This window comes from Catharus ustulatus, chromosome 2 (assembly GCF_009819885.2).
Source record: "Catharus ustulatus isolate bCatUst1 chromosome 2, bCatUst1.pri.v2, whole genome shotgun sequence".
Classification (NCBI taxonomy): Eukaryota; Metazoa; Chordata; class Aves; order Passeriformes; family Turdidae; genus Catharus; species Catharus ustulatus.
Genome location: NC_046222.1, coordinates 92,391,384 through 92,417,239, shown reverse-complemented (window position 1 = coordinate 92,417,239; position 25,856 = coordinate 92,391,384). Strand labels below are relative to the sequence as shown.

The 25,856-nt window shown below is 37.6% G+C and overlaps 1 protein-coding gene across 2 annotated transcripts in view; it reads right to left on the bottom strand.

Moving 5' to 3' along the window:
* ATP10A (ATPase phospholipid transporting 10A (putative)) overlaps window positions 1–25,856 on the bottom strand; it is a 113,138-nt gene that overhangs the window by 17,661 nt on the left and 69,621 nt on the right. For both annotated transcript variants that reach the window (XM_033053000.1, XM_033053001.1), the window contains exons 6-12: window positions 23,709–23,842; window positions 21,858–22,110; window positions 11,407–11,624; window positions 9,747–9,941; window positions 7,763–8,324; window positions 1,707–1,810; window positions 1,413–1,539 (exon numbers count right to left, since the gene is read on the bottom strand). In XM_033053000.1, coding sequence (XP_032908891.1) covers window positions 1,413–1,539; window positions 1,707–1,810; window positions 7,763–8,324; window positions 9,747–9,941; window positions 11,407–11,624; window positions 21,858–22,110; window positions 23,709–23,842 — 1,593 coding nt within the window. The remainder of the gene's footprint in view (window positions 1–1,412; window positions 1,540–1,706; window positions 1,811–7,762; window positions 8,325–9,746; window positions 9,942–11,406; window positions 11,625–21,857; window positions 22,111–23,708; window positions 23,843–25,856) is intronic.

Below are 25,856 nucleotides of genomic sequence, written 5' to 3'. Positions count from 1 at the left end.
ACTACTGGTACATAAGTGCTCCACTGAATGTCAGAGAGACTTCAACGTGAGCAAATGCAAGCCCTGTCACTAGCAAATGAGGAAGTGACAGACATGCAAGTTACCTGGAACAGCAGGAGAAACAAAATATTTTTTTCTCAGCTAATTATTTCTTCTAATGGTTCTTCCTTGAAAAAAATACAGTTAACAATAGAAGTCCCCTTAAGTCTGAGCACCAGTAATTTACATGAAAACACATTCTTAGGGCAATGTTGGGAAAGCTATTGCTATCCCATTAAAGAAAAATATATTCCAGACTGAATTTTTATTCCCTCAACCTAATGATGACTGATCATTGCAAGGTACAAACCACAGTATGAGGTTCTTGGGGAATTACTGAACTGATAGCTTACTGCTGGCCAGAGCTCACTTATTTGTCTAGCAGCTCAGTTTCACTATTTTTTTCCCCCCCACTTCAGACTGCAACCAGAGCCAACAGGTATTCTCATGGCAGGATCTTGATTACTCTGGTCTGAATTAGGCAACTCATGCCCCCCTTTAAGTCAGGGAAGAGAACCAGACACTTCAAGGACATGATTTATCTAATCCTAAAGAAGATATCTAAGTCAGACCAAATGAACTACACATGTTTTGTCTCCCCATTGGTTCTATGTTGAGCCTTAGAGATCTGTAATAGATACATCAAAAATTGGGTGAGGTGGATCTGTCTCCCAGAGACAGCCATACTGGCAATTAGTGAAGGTCGTTTTCTCCAACAGTGTTATGGCTGTCTCAGTTTCTTTGCCAGGGAAAGCAGTTGTATGCATGGAGTACCAGTGTATACAAATGTATTTTAGAATCCCAGTGCTTTCAACATCTCAACTCGAAAGAGCATGACTTAGCTCTTGCAATACTTTTTACACACACTGATTTTAACTGCAACCCCTTGCCACAGAATACAAAGGCCCTGAGTGCATGTGCTGAACCTGATGTATATGAAAGTTGATGCCTCTCAGAGATCAGTTTGTGAGCTTTGCTTTATGTGTGTCTCTGGTGGCCCTGGAGTCAGGGAAGTCTCTGACATGTTGAAGCAGCACTGAAGTAATGTAATTCTGTAGACAGCTTGTGCCAAGTCCTCCTCTTGTTTAGAGCAGCAGTTCCCATTTATGATATTGTGTCAAATTCATCCCTGGTATTACTCCACTTATTTCACTAGTGATAAAATGTTGGCAGGAGCAAGGAAAACAGGGTATATCTTTTATGTAATTATATCCTATTCCTTTGTGCTGCTGCACGGGACAGCCATGATAAAGTCCCACAGAAGCCAATTTCTATACTGTCAGAAACAATTTAAGTGAAAGGACGGATTTCATAGCCAAGCTTTTGGAAATTTTATCACATTTTAATTTCATGTCCAGCTCTCATTTCATTACCTAGCAGATGCAGATTCTTCTCTATCCGCAGTGCTGACTGAAACAGAAGTTCTTCACGATTTTCTATAGAGGATTCTGCTTCTAAATGAGCTTTCAACCAACAGCCGTACTCTTCCTTGCTGAGAACCTATTGCAAAGAGTATGTGAGGGCACAGTCAATATGATGCAAAGGCATTCATACTTTATTGAATAAAATGAAAAAGAAGTTATGAATCAAGAACAATAAATGAATACCTTTAGTAATCTTTGTCAAGACTCTCCTAAAAAGCAAACTAAAAGCCTGCATTTACTTACTCTTTTTGCAATACAGAGGGTCCGCAGACCATCTACAGCATAAAGGTTAAGGTAATTCTGGGTTTTGCTTCGGATTTTTTTTTGATGTTTGCCCCGAGGGTCATCTAGATAAGAATAAAACCGTAAATTACTTGTTGAAAAATAACAGCAGCTGAATTGCCTCAGAGAATAAAAATTTGTATACAGTACTCACTGTACCAGCACTTTATAATTGATACTTTTAAAGAGGTGTTGATATTTCCTGGGAAACTCAAGTAAAACATTCTATTAAAAAAATTTGTCTTTTTGTTCTCCTTTCTGTCTTCCTTCTTCAAAAAAGTCACTGTCAATGTACGTGACAAAGACCTTTTTTTAATCCTTAAATATTTCTTTTGCCTGAGTATTTTAAGAAATCGTGATAATCTTCACAGCAAACAATAGTCAGAAATAGAAGTATGATTTCAAATACACTACTAGCAAATGTTTTTCCGCGTCTCCACAGCTCACTATGTGCAGAAAAAAGACACTTAAAAATAGCACTCAGTCTTCCACCAAGGCTAATATCTTGAAAGAGATGGAAATAGTGCTCTGTTTTGTATATCTAAGTGCATGAAGGTCCTTTTGTCTGTTAGTGTTGTACTGATATTTCCTATCAGCCTGAGCCAACCCAGGAAGTTCTGGGTATGACTGTGATTTCATTTAGAGGAGAATTTGTACTTGCAGACCTCACAGCTAGCTTCAACCTCAGATGCATCAACAAAACTACTTAGCTTTACCCTCCACTTAAAGCCATGTGTAACTACTCAAAATGAAGACTGAGCATCTGTTTCTTTTCTCTCTTTAGCTGGGACTGGTGCAGTATGCTCACTTTGTGATCAACATAGAGTAATAAATATGATGGCAGTACATTTTGTTCCATCTTATTACATGAAATGATGTCTCCAAAAAATTAAAAACAAGAGATAATGCATCTTTTTTATCATCTAGGATTGAGACAAGTTCATGAAAAAGGTACTGTCTTAGTAATCTTTAATAATATTAATTTCAAGGTTAGCACTTAAGTAAACATACAAGGGGGCAAATTTTTAGATTGGAACCATTGAGTGAGAATGACTGGTACCTTCTGGCAGGTTTTCCTACTCCCTGATGTGATAGACTTTTTTTTTACTAAAGTCTGAATATTTTCAGGGGATGTAGAATAGCTTTGGGATATAATTCTGTACCTGGAACTGTTCCTAAGTGCAATATTTGAATTACTGGGAACAGTAATTGCACAGTAACCAATCACTGAGTCAGGTGACCACTCCTCACCAGAAGTCTGGGCACCTCAAGAGACCTACTATGTACTCAGTTCAGCACTGAGTGTGCTTCACCTCTCATTCTGAGAGCTTACGGGCACTATGCCATTATATTAAGCACTTAATACAGGTATACAAATTAGATGGCATAAGTATCTTACTGTTTATACTTTTCAGTGCCCATTTACCCAGTGTGCACTCATACTGAATTTGATCTTGCTGTATGTTGACTGTTTACATGCATCTGTCTGTCTATAAATTAGCATTCAGCACTTTCATATTTATTTAGCAGCAGAGTGAGCAATTGGGCATTCAGATGCTCCAGCACAAACATATAGATGTATTGATTTTGTAGAAATAAGGGAACTGTGAATTCAGAATCCAAATATTCTGGGTTTTGTTCCATTTATCTCAACCATGTATCATAACATTTTACTCACTGTACAGCTATTTTCTCACCTTCAAAGACTTGTCCATCCTCTCTAGGTCTGCAAAGCTGGGAATATATGTACACAGTTGTTCCTAAGGAACTCTGTGAAGATTGTGGTATTTCCTGTTCATTTCAGTTCCATCTGATAAAGGTCATGTGGTGAACACTGACAGGTAGGAATATTCTCACGGGCCTGTCCATTTACCTATTACACTACCTATGCTATCACCATTGATTGCCTCAAAGGGATGATACAGATATATTATTCCTGAAGGACATCCCTATTTGGATTATTTGCAATTGGAAAGCCCTTTCTTCCACTATGTATGGAAATATGCATATAAGGAACAAGTAGCTTAATGCAGTTTTATTTTGCTACCTTTCTATTAGTGTATTATAACTTTTTTGGCACACATGACTTCTGGGAGAAGTAGTGCAGCAAACCTTCTTCGAGGTTTCTTGTATTAGTGAGTTTTTTAAACTTTAGAACAATAAAGCAGGCAAGCATTCTTCCTAATTTATTGTGATACATTAACATTCTAGAGAAAAATGTCATATTTTTTGCATATCCTACATGAAATTATCTTATGGGAGTGGCTATTTCAGTGGCTCACTGACTTCAAATGATGCAAATTTCAATAGGTGCTTAGACACATGTCTTGGGTTACAATACAGAGTGTGATAAAAGGTATCTATTCTGTCACCATCTGTTGAGGGTGGGGGCAGTGATCCTTATCTCTGTGGGAGACATTCTGCTAATGGGCCATCCATTGAAACCAAGGGGAGCATTGTTCTTTATCTTTTCACAACCCATCCTTCCTCCAGCCAGTCATTTTCTGCTCATGGCCCACTGAGTCCCACTGTGTGACTGATAAAATTACTGCATCCCATTGGAAGTTGCTCCAGCCAAGGGGAAGAGCCCAACATTTCTTACAAAGATAAAAACAGAGGTTTTGGGACACTAAGGTAGCCCCTTTCTCCACTGAACTCCAGAGGAAAACCGGATTTCTCCACATCACCACTGGACCTCCGGAGGGAAACTGCACCTTGTACAGGAGCACTGCTCCAACTGAACCACATCTGTCACTGCAGGAGGATGCAGCCACCATTTAATGGGACTGCTACCAACACCCTGCCTGACGGGGTGTCAGGTTGTACTCTGACTTTGTCAGGGTTTGGGGTTTGTTTTTTTGTAGTACTGTATTTCCATTTTAATTTCCCTAGAAAAAGAACTGTTATTCCTAATTCCCATATCTGCCTGAGAGCCCCTTGATTTCAAATGTACAATAATTTGGAGGGAGGGGGTTTACATTCTCCATTTCAAAGAGAGGCTCCTGCCTTTCTTAGCAGACACCTGTCCTCCAAACTAAGACAACACATCAAAATCTGTTTCTATCTCTTTAAGGTTAAGTGGTGTTAATCTGTCTGAATGTCAAATGCTCATACCTCCTTGAACAAAGACAGCAGCTCACTACAAGTAGAGATGTGCATGCTATTTTCTGTGCAAGTTATCATTTCCAGCACACCAATGACATCTAAAGCCCCTTGTAGCTATCCATGTGCCTCATCAGTCCTACCCTGAGATTTATCTTCTGCTCAGAAATTAGAAGGGGGGAGGAAGGAATCTCATGCAGACAAAACCCAGTCGTGGAGACTTTTTTTAGTTGGGATGCAGTGTCTGCTCTGAGCAGTGTGACCACATGCACCATGTCAGTGAAAAACAGCAAGAAGTCTCCTCCAGAAGAATGATAGAGAGCTACTGGCCTTCTGCTTCTTCATTTCCTTCCATAATCTCGAGCTGCAGAAAGCCAGCACAGTCATTGTTTTCTCAATGATTTATGTTCACAGTTCCTGTGCAAGCTGGGTATTGACTCAAACAGTAACTTTCTTATTTATGAACATGGTGACTGCTGAGATAAAGTAAAAACAATACACTCTTGGGAATAATTTCAAGGCTTTTGGAAATACCTGTTTGCTATCAAAATACACTAGGTTCCACAGTCTTAACTAGATATACAGGCAGAGCAAATGGAGTAAATTCATAATATTTTTAAATTTTGAAGCGCATGGTGATTTCTACTTTTCTATAAGATGCAAGGAAGCTAAAACATAATACTTCTGCTTCTGATTTCAGGCTGTTTCTCTTGACATATTCTAAAACACTCTTCCTCCCAAACAGGAATCTTTGTTTCATGCCATGTGGTGTTTGAGCTGGGAGATTACAGACATGGTGCTGCCTTGGTCCTTCAGTCTAAGGGCACAAGTCTCAAGACACACACTTGACTAGCATACAGTTCACATGTCCCTGAAGCAGTAAGAGAGCAAAGACCAAGATTTGGGATTAGTTGTGGGATTAATTGTTGTGTTCATTCAATTTTTAGTCATTTCTTTAAAATGATAAATGACTGAATTCTTGTAGCATTACATCTCCTCTCACACACGTTCTACCATCACCAGTGAACTGGATAACACCAAGGATAAATACCACAATAATAATAACCTCAGCATAAATCTTTTGAGGCTCCTTGTACATCTATTGACACTAGGATACTGCAGGGAGACAGTGAATTCTGTTCCAGGAGTGAAAGATACTCAAGAGAAATGTAAAATGTTTTTCAGACAGATCTGCTGAAACATACAGAATTACTGCAGCCAGCAGGGGTTTAAGAGGACTAGAAAAAACAAGGGGAACTGCTTATGGTGTTCTGGTGGCTGCACTTTACATTGCTTGCAAAAGCAAAGCACACCAGAACTCACAGTTCAATTTGGGCTAAAGAAACCCCAAACAAACAAAAAGCCCAAACTAAAACAAACACCCCCACACCCCCCAAACAATTTCAGAACCACTTTCAATTTGCTTGCCTGTAATGATGATGGAATTTGTATTTGCTCAGCTACAGACATTGCTCATTCCCACAGTAACCTTCAGGAACTTTCCTTCTTCTCTGACATATATCACCTTTCATAATTTCACAATTTTTAATTTTTCTAACAGACCTTACTGTTTTACCTAGGTGGGTCCTAGATCTGCCTGAAATTTCTCTGAAAATTACTTGATCCATTGAGTCCACTGTGAATGGACACTGCAGCTTTGAACACAGTCTGTTATATGGTTGCAAAATAATTAAGACCTAGCATAAAACATTTTTTCCTTTCTAAATGCTCAGTTCTCATTTTGAGGACTCATTTCCAATCATTATTTTCTAGGTATTACAAATTTTTAGTGCTAAAAATTCTCTATTAGTAATTTGGAAGGAAATAAGTTTCTATAGACGCTCTACGTGCCTTCTGTGATAGCAGATCTTTGCTAGAAAATTATTCATGAATACTTTGTTGTTAGTTAAGGACAAGTTGTTCTTAATTTTTTTGGCTCAGCTTTGATTTATATAGCTGAAACCAGAAAACTAATGCCAACATTTTTCTGTGTTTCGTTAAACTAAAATTACACAGTATAAGCCTTTCACAATTGTTTACTCCAACTAATGTCAAAGTAACCACAAAGTCAATGCACTAGTGAAACATGGGAAGTAAATCTAATACTTTGGGGCTCTGTCCATTCATATTGGGGCAATCTGTAAATACAAGATGAAATTCAGTGTTGAAAATACGGTAAATTAGATGCAAACTGATTAATGCAAACTGAAACCCATGAGTCTCCTCTAACTTCTGAAAACTTACAGGATTCTTCTTGAAACCAACTGATTACAATTAGCTATTTAAAGTTGTCCCTGCTTCCTAGGACATCTGGGTGCTGGAGAATTTTCCATGCTTTAGGGAAATTCCATGTTCACTGCTACATGTCTATTGCTTGCTAGTCAACTATGCATTTGAAGCCAAGATTTCTTGCCTGAACAGCATCTCTCCATCTTTTGCCACAAACCTTTCTGTTTTGATGGCTGATTGATTAACACTGCCCTTTAGCATAATAGTTAAACATGAAAAAATGTGCTGATTAATGCAACACATTTCAGAAAAAGGATGTAAGGACTTACAAATCAAACAGAGGGAAGCAGCAATAAGAAGTACTTCAGTTTCATATAAAATACTCAATTGTCAAAGCACTGCCAGGCAGGTTTTTCTAAAGAAATGTGAATTACTTTGGCTGAGTTGAAAGAAATTTTTTTAAGATAAAGCTTGCTAGTAGAAGATCTACAGAAATTATCCTCACTGATTCTCATGAGGTAAAGAACCAGTAATATGACAGAAAATTTGCAATAATTACAAAGTATTATAGAAGAAGGTTAATGGTTGCCATTCTACAAAACGAAAAGCAGACAATTCGACCTGCTAGACAAGGCAGTAAGATATGATGAGATCCCAACCCCCATAAAGGTAAGTAAGAGGTGTACCTGAAGAGCAGGGGAGAAGAAGATCCATAACAACTGAATCTGCTCCTTTAGTGTAAACATTTATTTCATCTGTGAGAGGATGCCTGACCACTACTGACATCCTCTTCCTGACGGAATCAAAGCCCAACGTATGTAATACTTCAAAGCTTAAGGTTCCCAGGTGAGGTAGCTCCACTGATACCTGGTCAGACAGCCTTCCAACCAGAGAACAGTTATATGCCCGTGCTGCATAGACAAGAGCAGCTTCATCTGGACTCTCTGCTTCATAACGGAGTTCTCCTTCCTCAGGTGCACCCGCCCCAGCTGTCCTGCCTTGCTGGGAGCTGTAGCCATTGTTATTCATCTGTGCAGAGTAAGCCAGCTTCTCTTCCAGTTTTAATAAAGTGCTATCTGTAGATGTAGATGAAAGCACACTTAAACCAAATCTGTGCATTGATTTGCTTGTAGCTAGACTAGAGGAACTGCTGCTGTTTGATCCAGAGGTCAAGCGACTTGGAGTGAATCTTCGTATGAAGTCTTCAATGGTTTTTACTGGAGATTTTAGTTCAAATCGGTCTCTAACCTTGAGAAGAACAAAACCCACCAATGAACAAATGCCAAAGAAAAGCTGTACAAGAATTCTGACACTGATAATCCATCTAAGCATCTCCAACTAAAGAGTAAAATTTCTTTGAGAGCAAAAAGTAATGGTATTTGTATTTTGAGAAAGTAATGGACAACACTGACTCAACAGCAACAGAAAAACTCACTAGAACTTTAGGATTATACCTGCGTATGAAAGCACATATGTTTGTATTAAAATAGTTTTTTCTTCCTTCACTTCCTCAGATATGACTAATGGATAGTCTATCAATGTTGCACCACCACCATCAGCAGTGCATACTAAAAGCTACCATTAGCATGAAAGCTTGTCATCCTTTGTGCATACTCAGTGAAGGCAGTGAAAAAAAAGTTAGTGCAGTATTTTTCTATTGAGAAGGGTGGTATCTCATAGAAGTAAAACTTAATGAAAATATGCTAATTTTGGAAATATTCTCAAAAGACACACGTTGCGATAAGTCATTTCCCCCATCCCTTTCAGCACTGAAGCGTTTTGCTTCAGACTTATCCTCCATTGCAGTTCACACAAATTTGTTCTAATGATGCAGTAGCATTACTAGTAATAGCATATTCATAGTAATATATATTATATTGTTGTGTAACAGTGTAGCATTCCTGAAACAGCAGAACTGAGCATTCTCCAAATGCTTCCTTGGCACAAAACCACATCATTTTGCAGACTAGTTCACTTTTCATTCCAATCTGGAACAGAAGCAAAGTGCAGAATTTTCTCCAGAATGGAAATTGCAGCTGCTGGCGAGCTTTAATATCACATTCCATTATAGTTTTGTCTTACAGATCATCTTGGGATTGCGTTCTTGAAATTCTCATTCATCAATGAAACTAGTTAAAAGCCAATTTAAGCACTAATGACCATTATTTCTCACAATGAGTCTAGGATGCATATTTTACATAATTTGAAAGTTTTAAGTGATGTTTTTCAAGTGTATTTCTCTTTTTAAACTTTTAAAAAATGTCTCAGCCTTTTCTTAATTTAATCCATACATATGAAATATTTATTCACTGACAGCTTATATCCCTTTCTACTAAGTTTTGCACGATAACAAATTTGTTTCCACACATACTTACATATTTATGCTTATTAAATGAATAAGTTACAGTACAAGAAATCAGGAGAATTTCAGAAGTATCGTGAAATTGTCGATGAAAACATATCTTGCCATGGAGGCAAGTGAAACAGTTGACATACTCCATTCAGCTAATGTATTATTAAACTCACTCAGTCACATGGTGATTCTACGAGTCATCTCACAACTTGCTCTAGCTGTTGCTCACTAGAACAGGAAGTTTTCATTTCCCTAACTTACAAGATAACTTAGTACCAAGGTGAAAGAAGCCTGTACTCTCTTTCTCTTTAACTTACCTTTTGTCGGGGCTGATTTGGTGCAGTAACCACAACTGTGTTACATATAGTCAAAGCTATGAAGAAGTCGAAAACGTCACATAGTTCTGGACTCAGATAGGATAATGGCTGTTCGTGGCTCCTCATGACCTCCAGATGCTTTGCACATTCATTCACCTTTTCTAACAACCTTGGGTCAGGCATGATGTCCTTCTCCTAGTAACAAATACCAGTGATTAATACCTATGTTTCTACACATTTCCAAAGCAGCAACAAGCAATTAAAGCATCCAAAGCAGTGTCAATATCCAGAGTTTTGTGGTGGCCTTACACCACAGAGTAGAGAGAACTGTAACACACCCATTTTAGACAATAAACAGTTAACAGTGAGCCTACTGGTAGAAATTATGTGAAATATTTATAGCAGCAATATTTATCTGCTTTGGAGGTAGTGGAAAGGAGGAGAGTTACATACTAATTTTCCTCCCTCTTTCCTGTTTAATTCAACACATTTATTATCTAATACTAACGTATGGTACACTGCAGAGACCAGAGGTGTGGAAAAAATAGACAGCAATGACATTTAAAGTTTGGCTTTATATCAGCACAAGAAAATGAAATAACCTTCAACTGTTTCTTAGAGAATAGCAATCATGCACACATTTTAAGTTAATTCATTAGGGTTTTTTTACATTGAAACATTGGGCCCTTTCAACTCTATTTCATTAGTATTTTCCACTTATTTAATATAATTCTTGTCAGAGCAAACACCAGTATTTTGTAGCACAGAGGGAGGCAAGGATACAAAAGATTAAAAGATAAACTGATCTAAGCCTCTTTTCTCAGTAGAATTTTATCTCTTGATGCTCAGCAGCTGATGAATATGGGTAACCACAGAACTCCATGTATAAAAACTGCAGCTTGGAATTTTATCAAAAGAGCTTACTCTTCTTGACTGAAATCAAGAAATTCCAACAGTGCAAACCGCATCTTTCTTTGTCTATATTTGTAATTTGCTGTAAGGGTGAATTTGTGTCAACAGAGCAACAATGCAAAACCCCTGAACAGACACGACTTGGCTCCTCTCTCCTCTTATTACCATTTATCTTAAGTAAAACTTACACAGTTACTACAGCATAAAAGAAACCAAATGAAGATGCAATGACATAGTCACCAACATTTTGAAATGTAAAGATTTTTACTTTTTAAAATACAACGCATGCAGTCAACTGATAACCACTGAAAACTATGCTATGGTGTATGTCAATAGTGTCTGAGAAATGGAATACATGGTGTCCACCCCAGCACTTGATAGTTTTAAAATCCTCTGACAAAAGAGAAGAGGCATATGCAGAACAATTCAAATCCTTGAGCTCAATGCTCTTCTCAGCTTCTGTAGATAAAAGGAAGACACACATTTCTTTCCAAAATCAAACTATAACTAAAACAAATGTTTCAAATTGTCTTCACCTTCAGCTTGTTCCCACAAAGGCACTTAGATAAGATCTATGCTAACACTTTATTGTTTTTGTACAAACAGTTGTGACTACAGAAGTAAAAACACCAAAATGAAATCTATAAAGAGTCACACAATGTGCTACAGATTTCTTCACCTTTTCCTTTCCAGGACATGCTTCTATTACAAGATACAGGACACTGTGCATTTAGTTCTCATGACTTACCATTGGGCTACTGAATGCAGTGTGCTTTGAGAGTATGCTTGCTCTTTTTGCTTCAGCTCTGCTACCTGTGCGCCGGTGGGTTTTGGTGCTCTGGCTCCTGTGTATCACTTTGATGCTCTGATGGCTACAAATACTGTCACGCTGGGACAAAGTTCCTCCTTTTGGGGCTGCCTCTTCTTCTTCAGAATCTGGTTCTTGGTACATTGCTAAGCGTTTGGCTATTAGTAAAAATAGAGAGGGACAAATGTATATGTTACAAGTGGCTTAGAAAAAAAGAGAGGGACATGTTAACTTTTCTTCAGGTGATCTGATTTTAATATTATGCTGTGCTTTCTCAGCAATAATGAATTATTCCATTACCAGGAGATACAGTGTAGTCTTAATTGAATGGTAGTATCTAATGAAGGATGCAGATAACATGATTAGAAATGTAACACAATGCACTGCCTCCCTTATCATCACATTCTCTCTGAAAGGCAGTTCAACTCTGCAGTAATTCATTGCATCCCTGAAGATTATTCTCCAGCTCTGCCTCATGAAATACAACAAATAATTTGGTCTTCACTTGAAGTCTGAGTAGGAAACAAACAATCCAGAATTTTTTCCTGTCATTTCCAACACTAATTTCAAGTAAAGTATTTTACAGCAATAATGGCACATCTACTGAATACTAGTTACTGACACTGGAATGTACCCAGAACAACACACCTACATAGCACTACTGCCTTTGTTTTACACAGAGATGAGGTACAGAGAGCATTAAAACCTTGCTTAAGGTCAGGGTCATTTGCTGCAGAGTGGAGACAGATTCTTGACTGCTAGCCTAGTGTTAAAACCACTGTGGAGCCTGTCCCTTCTTCTCTGCATGATAAACTGGACAATGCAGCATGAAAACCAGGGTACCCTCACCTGCTGCAACACTTGTTCCTATCACCATCTGCTGCAGTGACCAATTCCTGGTTTACACAGAATGAAAGAGTTTTTCCAAATGATGTATTTTACATGAATGCTTCCTCAGTGAAGAATCCAACAAAGCCAATTAATGCTAGGAAACAATCCTGGCAATTGGATATACAGAAATCAAAAGGGAAACAGAAAGCAGAGGTGTGAAACAGCCGTGGAATCCTGTGCGTCTAATGAGAGGCTGTTTAGCTTTAACTGATATACAACATATTTTTTCATTCCTAAAGACCATGGGCATTTAGTAATCTGGGTGATTCATTAGGCAGGCAAATGCCACTCTTTTATTCCTTCATTATGTATTAATTGAAAAGCTTTCCATTATGCTTTCGAAATAATCCACACTATACAGTACAAGTTACATACTTGTGGCTCAGTTTGCTTCAGTTCTCCAGTGTAACAAATTAATTTTCCTAATAGCAAATGATAAATCACTAGCATGTAAGTTAATTATTCAGGCCTTTAACAAACAAGCAAACAAAAAATTATTTCAAAATACTCCCTGAGAAAAATCTTGCATTATATATGGTAAGTTTGGCACATGATCACTTTCAATGTGGCTAGCTTTACAACAAAGAAAAACCCACCCTCACTATCCACTGCAATTTCCAAACATGTTTTAGCTGTCAAAAAGCATCTGGAGGAGTTGAAACCAGACCACACACAGTACACGGTAATAGCTCTATCACTACAGTATCATGCATCAGAGGATTTTTAACTCCATTTGAAACATGTATGGGCTTTGTCTGAAATGTGGCAAATGGGAGTTTCTCAGTCTTGGCTGTGACTGCACACCTGGTCATTCCTCTAACTCTGCACCCATCCAATGTCCTTCACTGCACTCTGGCTCCCCTTGGCAAAAAACACAGACCATGGATGCAAAAGGGACCATAGCACATTTGGAGACACAAAGACTTCAGGACACACTCCAGCTCACTTCTGCCCCACAGCTTGAAAAGAGCCCTCCAGCCCAGATCCTGAGGCTGATGTAGACTGATGGTGAATGACTGGGCAGTTTCCTTCATTAGCATTATTTGATATTATTTATGTTCCTCTATGTTATGTAGTGGGAAAGAGGTTGAGCAACAGCACATTCACTGCTGTGTAGGCAGCTGCTCCTTGAGCCACACAGCTTCCAAGAGAACAGACAGCACTGTTGCCTTATCCTTTCAGTACCTGCCTAGTGACGTCAGAACCTACAGAACAGCTCAAAGAATTAGGAGGTCACTGGTTTCCTTGGTCCTTCTGTTGCATGGTAATGAGCTACAAATAAATGAAGTTCATTTCACCTCCAAAGGCTGCTTTCTGCAATTTCATGTATTTGGGCCAGTGCAGTTCTAAGCTCTCCTGTCGCTCTTGCCCACTGATTCTGTATTTTCCCAGTGAAAATGCAGATCCCTGTAGTGTGAATTAAATTCAACTGATTACAGGTTTGTCTGCATCAAAAGCAGTCTACACTGAGGGCCCAAACTGAACTACAGCACCTACTAAGCAGAGATCCAGCCCTGGATCAAGAGGAGAGCCAGACTGTGCCAGAGTGCTCACTGCTCCCCCAGCAAAACAGGTTCCTTGGAAGGAAGGACTCCAGGGAGGGGAGGAGAGGGGAGGGGAAGGGAAGGGAAGGGAAGGGAAGGGAAGGGAAGGGAAGGGAAGGGAAGGGAAGGGAAGGGAAGGGAAGGGAAGGGAAGGGAAGGGAAGGGAAGGGAAGGGAAGGGAAGGGAAGGGAAGGGAAGGGAAGGGAAGGGAAGGGAAGGGAAGGGAAGGGAAGGGAAGGGAAGGGAAGGGAAGGGAAGGGAAGGGAAGGGAAGGGAAGCCATGTGGATATCACAGAACAAGAATGGAACAGCACACTGAAGGGCTTTTGTCCTTCTCTCCACTGGGAAGGTACCATGGAGTGCACATCTGGGGAGGAATGATGGAGTGCACACCCTGGGATGAGGCCTGTGTGTGGGCAGTGCCCAGACAGACAGTGCAACCTCTGCCTTCATTATATTCTGCAGGCTCCTTGTTACATGCTGCTAACCCCAGGCTGAAAAAACATTGCTCAAGATGACACAGCAGTAGGGTTTTCTGCACTTTACCAACATTTAAGATTTAAATCAATCATAAGAAAAACATTTTTGTGCCTCATTTTCACTAGAGCCCTCAGCAGCAAAACCAGTTTCAAGCAGAGCTGGTGCAGCATCTGGTCATGGCCACTCTCAGGAAAAGCATAAGTCTGGATTGGCCATAGGAATAATATTTTCACCATACATGCTAGACTTTTGAATGGCAGGCTGATAGAAACCTGTGCTGCTTCTTCTCTTAACAGGTAACATCCCTTGACAGCCCAGGACTGGCTACAATTACTTCAGCTTTGCAAAATGTGCTACTCGGTTGGTTCAACTCCCTTCCAAGCAGAGTTTTTTTTTAAAAGGATACATTTTCTTTAATAATCATACCTACTTAAGGCCTCTACTCTGAATATGCATCTTGAGATATAAGACCTCAAAGATCCTGAATATAATTTTATTGAAGCTGAATATAATTTTATTCCCTGTATAAAAACTCTATGGTTAAGTAGAGAATGCATTTCATGTACAATACACAGGTATGCCTATATACCATATCTCTGGATTCCTCATCGCTCTTCTTTCTTGCATTACATGTAAACATATTTTTTTAATTCAACATAGCAAAAGTTGTTTCCTAATGCAGCACTCTATTTATTAGCATTACACTGACAGCATGGTTCTTTTCAGTCTATGTAATAATAGCTATCTCTTGCTCCCTATACAGGTGTTACTGTAGCACATCCATTTAATTGTCCTTGCCACTGAGAAAAAGGAGGAAAAGGGAAAGTAGGAACAAGACTAGAATCTCATTTAACCAAATCAAATGCAATTCCTTTGATACAAATGGTGTTATTTCAGTTTATACCAAGGAAAACTTGACAACAACAAGAAAAAACAAGCCTGAGCACCTTTCAACATTTTCTCAAGTGCAGTCTTACACATTATGCAGCAAGAATTAAGGACTTTAAAGAAATAATGAAACCTGGTTCAATTGTTATGCTATGGCTAAGGTTCACATTGCTTCAGCTGTGCAGTGCGTGCTTCTCTGGGAACATGCTGTTCTCTCCACCCACTCAACTCCCTCCAATTGAGAACCTTTTCCTGTGAACATTTTAACCTGAAAGACATTGTTGTGAGATACTTTTCAGTTTTAGTACTGAAAATTGATGGCCTTGATCTTTTTTTCAATCCAGATTCTTATTAAGGGCAAAGACACAAACAACTTTGGTAACATAGCAATGCAATTTATGAAAGTCAGATTTCACTATGCTGTACTTCACTTTATATTTATGGCACAAAGAAGAAACAAAAGTTAATACTTATTCCATTAACCCTCTTTTATCTTTCAGAAGACAGAAGGAAGCTATAAATAAAACTCCTGTAGTAGCTGCCATGTATTGAGAAGACAAATTGTTTATCTTCTTAAAGATAAATTCTTTTATTTTAAAACTCAATTTAATTTTGATTTTTTTTTTTTCTGTTTTACCCTCCATGCCATATATGTTCTATGACAAGGAGTGCATTTTGGAGGCTGACAGAGACACTGTGCCACACAGACAGATGTTCCACTAACTTGAACTGTGAGATTAGGAACCCGTAAAGAATTTCCTTTCAAGGAGCGTAAAACTGCAGACCCCCTAAACCAGAATACTTAAACTGTCAGTGTGTGGGCACTATTTCACCGTAGAAAAATTCCATTTTGCCTCAAACCATTCAGTGCTACTGAACTGTCACAAAGTAAATCTAGATGTGCCGCACTTTCACCATCACATCACCTTATTTCCTTACTATTTTATAAGTGCAAGCTTATTTCGCTTTAAAGTGCACTCTAGTGTCTACATAAAGATTCAGTCAAGCAGCTAGAATGTTATAAATTTGTACAAGTGTGCTAACATAATCTTAATTTACTTTGCAAGAACTTGCCCATAAGAGCAAATCTTGAGATAAGAAAACACCAGGATTTTCCTTTCTCTATCCTCTTGGCATCCCCAGGGGCTTAATAACCTTAAGTCCTTTATTAAGAACTTTTTACTCAGAGAATTCCTTTTCTCTTGAGATTTTTCAGAGAAACTGTTGGTGTAGGCATATGCATAGAGAAAAGTAGTACTCGTCTCTAAGTATGAGTTACTCTGTCTTTTACAGGATTTAAAATGGGGTACTCCCTATGTATTGAGTTCTACACCTGGTCATACTGGTTCTCTCGTCAGCTACCAATTAAAAATTTTCAAAAAGCAGTAAGGAAGGTAAAGAGAAACTCCAAAAAGCTACACAGAATGACTGAAGCACCCAGTTCTGCTAAAGGTTTTCAGCTTTTCAGGAGAGGCTAAGATGGACTATCTTGATTTATGAGGCTTGTTAGATTTTAAAGGTAGCAGATAAGAAACCCCTTTGGAAGCAACCACTACATTTATGGAAAAGGTTTTTCAATTTCCATGCCTTAAAAAAAAAATCTCTAATAATCTCTAATATGGTTGGACTGTGCAGGCTATGTTCTTATGATACACACAAAAAGAGCAAGAAAATTACCCTACAAAATAGCCCCACAAACTAGGAAAGATTTTTTTTTAACATAATGTATTTTCCTGTTAAAATTAGTTGCTAGCCAACCTTCATCAAGAAAAACTGGACAGCAGAAAGAAACTCATTGTCTCTCAGATTTAGTGACTAAGAATCTTTGTTAAACAAGAGAAAAATCACTGAGGTTTTTACCATCTACCTTCACTTCCATAAACTTCTCTTATTCTGATGTTATCTATAGTTTTTTTCAGTCATTTGAAGGAAAGGGGAGGAATCCAAAGAATGAAAAATTCAGATTTTTCAGATTTGTGTGGTTGTATTCATGGAGATTCAATTTGTGTTTTGTCAACAACTTCATACAATGGGCAGCTAAAACTAGAGAAACAGAATCATATCCCATAGGCAAGAGGGTGATTCATGCAGCATTTGGAAAACAGCTTCAAAAAATGTCAGGCCAAGACCATCTGGTTGTAGCTAAATCATGTAAGAACTTTCAGGAGCACAGTTGGCTTTTGGGCACCTACTGTCTCTGGGATTAGCAGGCAGACTTGGGGCATGGCCAGTTGTTCTAAGAACTGTTAGAAGCTGTCTCCTAGCCTTTGACATATAGAGAAACAACACTTTTTTTTTTTTTTTTTGCAACTTTTTTTGCACTTTTTTTCCTTTGGGCTAGAAGGTAGTACTGATTGGAAGAATAATTCTGGGATTTAACCAGAGTTTAGTGCTAATGGGTATTCTGTAAATATCCAGGACATTTATGAATGGGAAAATCATTTTTCTACATGGAGTGGTCCATGACATATCCTGCTCCTGAATTAACACTCTGACAGTCAAGAAGAACCTTTGGAGGAGATAAGTCATACAGATGTGAGGTGGGAATTCTCTTTGTCTGTACAGAGAATTCTACACCACAGAGTAATAGGTATGTATTAGAGAACCATCGTAGATGTCTGAAAAAGATCTGATAAACTAAATCCCACAAATGTTTAATTTTCTCCACTAACTGTAAATTTACCAGATTACTATCCTCCATGCAAATAACAGCACTTAGGTAACTAGTATCTCATCCTTGCCAAATAGTCTCCACAGGACCCAAATGTGCAGTGCAAATTTCCATAGTTTGATTCAAATCAGTGCAAAATCCACAACCAAAATACTGTAAGTGACCTCAACAGTGATGAGTATTTCATAGTGCTTCCATCATGGAACTCTTACTAAGTATGCTCACAATTTCCCCAACATTCCTGGATTCCTCTTCACTGCTAAGCTTTTGCATAGCAGTACCCATGAGTAATACTTTGTGCTAACTCCAGCTGATTCTGTCCCAGACAAGTGCAATTTATTGCCCTCTATTATTCATGTTTTTGTCACCTCTTATCTAGACTAAAACAATTCAATACTTCTGGGCAAAGCACCATCCCATCATAAGAAACTTAGAGCTTATGGAGAATTCTGAAGGAAAATATTTTCTCCAGAATATTGATGAAAACTTATTTCCTTACCTAAAAATGTGTTAAGTCTCACGCAGGGTTTCAATTTTTATATACAATGTAAATTTAAATGTAATAATTGCTTCAACCCTGCAAGGTTTGCATAAACCTCTGTGATGAAAATCATAATTAACATGGTCATGTCTGATGCAAAACAGAACTCTCCCTCATAATCATAAAGCTCACCTTTCACGTGGGAATTTATACAACTTTGTGCCAGGAATTTCCAAGGGAAAAAAAGGATACTAGGACCACTTAGGAAAAAGACACACTGCCTCAAATATGGCAAACTGAACACAGCATAGCATACACTTTTAAAGTGGCTCCCAAGCTCCCAAAAATTGTGCACTGCATGCACAGGGGGACGAAGAAGGGAAAAGACCAATCTACATGTCATGGAACTTGTGTGCATTGCTTAATGCACTCCCTGAGTGCAAGGAACTGAGATATGACAATGTCAAATGCAGTGTAATAACAATCCCTGTAGAACAGAAAAGAATGGGATAATTTCTCGTAACTCTGAATAAATTTTAGGGACAAGAGCTTATAAAGCAGCATAGAGAAAATTTATGATGGCTATTCACAATCTGTTAGTTAGGTAATTAACAGATATAAAGTATTCCTTGATTATGCAGAAAAAAATGCTTTAAAAGAAAATAAAAGTTCAAAAGTTAGGAAATTTCAGACTTCAATTTGCAAGGGTAGACATAACTCTTCTGCTCTGTGTGTGTGCATAGCTTAGCCTAAGAATACAGGGCTTCCAAACGATTTCAGTGGAAAACTGCCAGAAAATCTTGCCATAGGAAAAAAGTCCACTATATCTCAGCCTTGTTCTTGGCTATGGCTGAATGGTATGGTTATAACTGAAATTTCTCTCCTAAAATTTATGCCTGAGGCAAACATCTAGCATGATAAATTTGAACCAAAGAGTTAGACATTTGTAAAGCAATCCAAAAGTGAAAACAGGATCTTATCTTGAGCACGGTCAAGCAACTGGAATGCCAGGCACTGCTACATCACCACAGCAGAATAACAATCTTAAATCAAAGAGCTCAGAGCAAGATTATCTCCATCCTTAGACATCTATTTTTACAGTGGAAAATGACCTGTTATCTGCAGCTTTTGCATCATGACCCATGTACAATGATTTTAAATTAATTTCTTCATATAAAGTGATACTCAAAGTTTGATTCCAAGTAATAAATCACTATGCATGAAAAAAATACCTGGATGTGTGAAGATATAGTGTCATCTTTGAAACAGATCAAAAAGGGCAAATGCATTTTACTTGATTTTCTAGCATATATGGCAGACTCAGATCACCCCCTAAGTGAAAGATTTTAGAATTTTCTATTTCATGATATCTTCAACAAAACCTGATGTGCAGAGCAGGATGGAATCAGTTATATGCAAGAAATTCAGATACTCTTGTATAAGACGCAGAAAAGTGGCTGACAAATCATTTCCAAGTAAGCATACAGCAATGAAATGCTGTTGATGCACACCCTAAAACTAGAAAGAGCTGTGTTAGACATTTTATCATATCTAAACAAGAAGGCTTCAGCAGCAGAAAAGATAACAGATGGTTATAAGATCAAACTGCAGAATAGAGCTAACAAAATACTTGAATGAAGAATAGCATTTATTGAGTTACTTATACTGATTATGAAGAACAAACTAAATAGACATGACCACAATTTATATAAAGAATTATAGAAAAAATTCTATAATTTGGGAAAAACCCAAAATAATAAAATCCTGTGTAAATATTCTGTCAATTAAAAAATTATGTTTACCAGAAATTTTATACTGAATGGAGTTACTATGAAGCCCAAAGAAAGCCATAGGTGAAAAGAATGAAAAAAAAAATCAGTTTATGGATCTGACACTCTTGCTGATAGTGACATTCACTCTGTTTTGATAAACTTTTATATTGTAATATGAAATCATAAGAGGAAAGCATGCAAAAACTTGTTTTTCTGTTAAATTCACTACAACTGAAGAAAAAAGATCTCAACATTCAACACTCAAACTCAGGGGCCTGAGTTCAGCCAACATATCATCTGATGATACCAAGCTCATAAAAATACCTTTTCTGCACTAATTGGCAATAACATCATTTTCGTGGGGTACAGAATACACTGTGAAATTAGTATAAACAAGCAAACAATCAGTAGCAGAGAAGAAACAAAAAAAAAAAAAAGTGAATAATTAGTGTCACAAGCAGATTTAGTAGTCCAGCAACATACCCTAAGTTCTAACTCTTTTCTCTTTCTTACCTACTGTACAAAGGTAGGAAGTCACAAGTTCTCCCTAAGTCCTTTCTGTAACACTTATAACACTACCAAAAGATCTAGTTTCTTGAAAAAGAGTGCCTTAAATCTAAGGTCTCAGTACTACTTTAAAGTAGGAGAAAAAAAAGAACAATCCACTACTTAAAAATATCTTTGTCTGATTTAAGATCTTGTCATCCTTTTAAAGCTTGTTTTACAGTTCCCAGTCTATTTTGATCCTTTATCTTAGTCTGTATCTTATCTGTAAGCTGAAATTCTGTCGTGTTCTTTGAGAAAACTTCCTAGTCAGAGATCTTTATGTGTTGTGTAGAATAAGAAACTTATTTTTTGCAAACAGGAATATTGCAGCTGTCAATATTTTCCTGCATACAGAATATGATTTGAAGAGTTAAGATCTCTTCTTTCAAAAATTATAACAATAGTATGTTAGAGAAAAATAACACAAACTACAAACATCATAAAATAGGAAATCACTTCATAATTTTAAAAGGATGAAGAAATAACATAGGAAGGACAACTCTCACATTGCCTTGTGAAAACAGTAATTTTTACTGTTTTAAGAGGCTGGTACTTCGGGATATTCTCTCAACTGCAGTGTTCATAGATCAAACATACTGACAGACACTTTTCACATAGGAGTGCTGAAAAGAATCTGACAAAGGTAACAAAATATGCAATTCTATCCAATTATGTTTCTTCTTAATATGAAAACTGGCATCTTTGTCTGCATTTATTTCTCAATACAAAAGGATAATCTCATTGCAGGTGTTCAATCAGACACAAATCTGGCCGTATGCATAAAAGTGTTATTTTACACTGTATACTTCAAACACACAAAACAAGTGTGATACCACCAGCACCATTCAATTTTCTTTAGCCATGCACTCAAGTGCTTTATTACATCAGGAGCTAAAGCCAAAAGATTTAAATGTCTTGACAACACACTGTAGATATTGCAGAACACTCTAGTAAGATTGTCGTTGCTAGCTGAACACAGCCATTGAATTACACTGATCTGAAAACAGCTGTTAAATTTCTTTTGTTTTCCTTTTTGATTTAAGATTACGGCAACTTTTATGACTACTTCAGTTTGCCTGCAGTACAAGTGTTAGATAGAAAAGTGGCCATGAGCTCACCGTTATCATCATGGGAATACTCTATTCCAGAAACAGTACATCTTCGGAAAACCATCTTGTTTTCAGTCAGTGTCCCAGTCTTGTCTGAAAAGATAAACTGCACCTGACCCAAGTCTTCTGTGATATTTAAAGCTCGGCACTGCAGTTGAGAGTCTGTTTCTTCATCATATAAATCTTTATCTTGATGAATAAAGTATACTTGGCAGATTTTAACTATTTCTATAGATACATACAAAGAAATTGGAATCAGAACCTAGAATACACAAAAGGAATGAGAATTAGAAGAAAACAGAAGCAAAGACAAAATGTATTATTAAAGCTATTTAGCTTGGTACTAGATTGGAACATAAAGAAGGACTTTAAACATCTCTAGTTACTATCGTGTTTGAAGAGTTTACTTACTGTGTTAGATGAGGAAAACCTATGCTGAATTTCAGAGCTAGAATGCATTATTATGTCTAGAAAACTGATTGTCAAAACATGGACAGAAGCAAGTATTTCTTAGGCTAATAGGCTGAGCTTCAAACTAGCTGGGGAAGGCAAAGAAAAAAAAAAACCCAGCCCAAACCAGACTATACAACCAGAATACTGTAGATGTGAAAGGATTGAATAAATTTGTTCTGCGTAAATAATAGACTGTTTACAAATTCACTTTTCAGGAAAACAAGAAACAAAATGAGAAATGTTAATCTCTCCACAGGAACAATATCTCTGACCTTGGCTTTTGTACTGCAAACTATTTGAATGACGATGACATTTTATAAGTGCTAAGAAAGAGATATGAAAAGACTTTCAACTGTTTCTTGAGGATTGTCAAAACTACATAAAATACTTAATTTGTACCTGAATTTTTCCCTGCAGATTTTTTTTTTTTTTTCAGGGTAGATATTCCTGACTGCCTACATTGTTTAGTTTTCTGAATTAGATACAAGGGAGAAATTACAGCATGTCTGTAAGTGGCAAATGTGGTCATTTAAACAAAAACTACAGTGAAATGTAGGTGTTTAAAGAACTCTGCGGTGAATTTTCTTAACCAATATAATAACCCAATCCCTCAAGGCAAAAATTATTTTTACAGTCTTTTTCATTCCCTTTTATAAATAAGTTGCTGCCTCTGGTAAAGCAACCTCCTCCAGTGTCCCACTAGGCAAAATTCCATATATTTCAGTGACACGAGGTTCTCTTATTCCTCTGAACTTAACCACCTTCACCATTCACAATATTCCTCCTCAGGACCAAGAAACTTTTAACTGTTTGTTACCTGGCTGACATATGGTTTTGCTAAGAGGAATATATCTGAAAAGCTGCAAGAAAATATAAAATTTATTTTCATACCACAACACTGTACCCAAAGTGGCATCCTCAGTCTTTGAGGCATTGTTCCACAGTGGGTAGACAGGAAGAGTGCAGGTGTTTTTTTGGTTCATGGGGTTTTTCCTCCCCAGGTGCAAGACCCTGCACTTGCCTTTGCTGAATTTCAGGCAGTCCTCTTCTGAGCATCTCTCTATCCTGCCAAAGTTCTTCTGAAGGGCTGCACAGCCTCTGGGATATTGGCCACTCATCCCAGCTTGGTGTCCCTAGAACTTGCTGAGGGCCATCTGCCCCTTAATTCAAGTTATTGGTGAATAAGTTAAACAACACTGGACCCAGTATTGAACTTGGGGGACATCACTAGTGACAGGCCTCCAAATAGACCCTGTGCTACTGATTACAACCCTCTGGGATCTGTTTAGTGCTTGATTAACTTCTTACATGCCTCAGTGGTAAAACGACTGCTATTACATATTGCATATATATAACTTTATTACAGCCAACTAGGAACAGAGGTGACAGCATGTACAACTTGATTACCTGGAACACTATGATCACGGTCAGAAATAAATACATTGAAGCCAAAACAGGTGACAAATATTTGCCATCGGGTCCTGGAACATCAAAAATTGGTTTCTTCTTCTCACCATATTGCCATACCCATAGACCATGACCTGCAGAAGAATTGGAAGAGAGAAAGAAGCAAGTTAACACCAAGGAAAAATGCTTATGGTATGATTTTGTTCTCAAGAGTTATGTGAGAAATTGGTATTTGTTTTCAAATATTCTGTATGACTTCTGAAAAATGCCCCAAACCCATGGTTTTTTTCGCCTTGGGATAGGGGGGTTTGAGAAAGGACTTTAGCTGTCTTAAGCCATGCAAGACTCATTTCACATAACTTTATCTAAATAAAGTGAGCTGGCTGGTCTAAATTAGTAGTTTAAAATTTCTGTAATCACCAAAGAAAACTACACTTCCTCAGAAAATTATTAATTTCAATGATATGCTGTGTGGTAAAATTAAAGAACTCCACTGACTGTACTAGATATCACCAGTCAGCAACCAGCTAGCTTTAGAAGAGACTTTAATTTTACTTTGTGAATCATATCCACCTTGTGCACAGAACTAATGAAATAAAAGTATCAACAGAGTCAACAGCATTGAAGCTGAGGAATGAAGAACAAAAGAAATTCTAGGTCATACTTGAAATGTTTTGGTTTTTTTTTAAAATTGATTGTACCAATAACTAAATAAAGATGAGATTGTTATTCTTTTGGGAAAATTACATTCTTGCTAAAGAGACAGAACGTTGCTTTTTTAAGCACTAAGATTTTAAATCTCAAAATCCCTAAAATGGTATGCTTGATGTTTTTAAGGCGTAAAAAACAAGGAACAATTCTTTTGCGACAAAAAGCATTCAAACTATCACTGTACGTTGAAAATCAGAAAAAAGGTCTACTTTAAAAGTAATCTGCAAACCACCTTTGACAAGATCCTTTACATCTTGATACATAACTCCAGTATTGAATGCTTAAAAAATAAAACCACCTAAGTTAGCACATCATTTTGTCCCTATACTACCAATATGAGATCACATGCATGAGGTCTTTATTGATGTATATATTTTTATTCTTGACAGCAAAAATAGAAAGCTCCACACTGAGAATGACCTACATTAAGACTTGTTTTATAAAGACCTACATTAAGACTTGTTTTATAAATACCCTTAGATTTTCAAAAGAATTGTCATATCTTCAGTTGTACTCTATTGACAGAAAGTGTGAATATGGCCTGACTTCTACAGAGCACCAGGCAACTCAAAGGGCTTGAGCAAATTTCTTTCCAGCTGTTTGTGGCTGTCAGCACCTCGAGCAGTTTGCTCAGGCCATCTGCTGGTGGCTTGCAGCCTTGTAGCAGACAGGAGAGAAGGCAGTAGCTCCCTGCTATGAAGCCTTACCATGACACTTCAGCCCTAAGGACTGAGGTCCCCAACACTGAAACACCACAAAAGCATGTCATAAACTCAGTGGAAACAAATAAGCTGGCTGATTCACAGCTGGAAATACTCATCTTTAAGCGTTTAACAATACCTGGAAAAAGGCACACAGGGATGTATTACAGTGGCATAAGATTGTTATTAAACTACACCATGGTTGTTAAGAAACATTCTGGTGTTTATACCATATGACTCACATCCAAACATTACAGAATACACAAATATTAAGGATGCAGAATGCACATGCCATATAAAAAAAATAATTTTTGGTGCCAAACGTAAAACTCAATTCTTTCTCACAAAGGAACACAAGAAGCCTGAAGAGACATAACCTGAACTGCACCATTTCCTTAAACACTCCAAGAAGTCTAGAGAGCATTCTACTTGGATTTATGCAGACTTATGCTTATTTCTTCTATGTTAAATCGGCAGCCTTAGGGACAGTGAGTCCATGTTGTGCACTCTGCCCTCAACTGAATAAGTAGTACTGGGGAATCCCACTGTGCTGATTATGTTTATTCTGTGCTCATAAATCACTCTACTGACTGAATAACAACACTCTACCACCTGTAATTTTGAGGGGACTACATATAAACTGGGGGCTTTTTTGGGCTTGACATTTTTGAATGCTATCCAGAGTAGTATAATCTAAGCCTTCAGATCTCTGGTGCTAATAGCATATATTTGATTG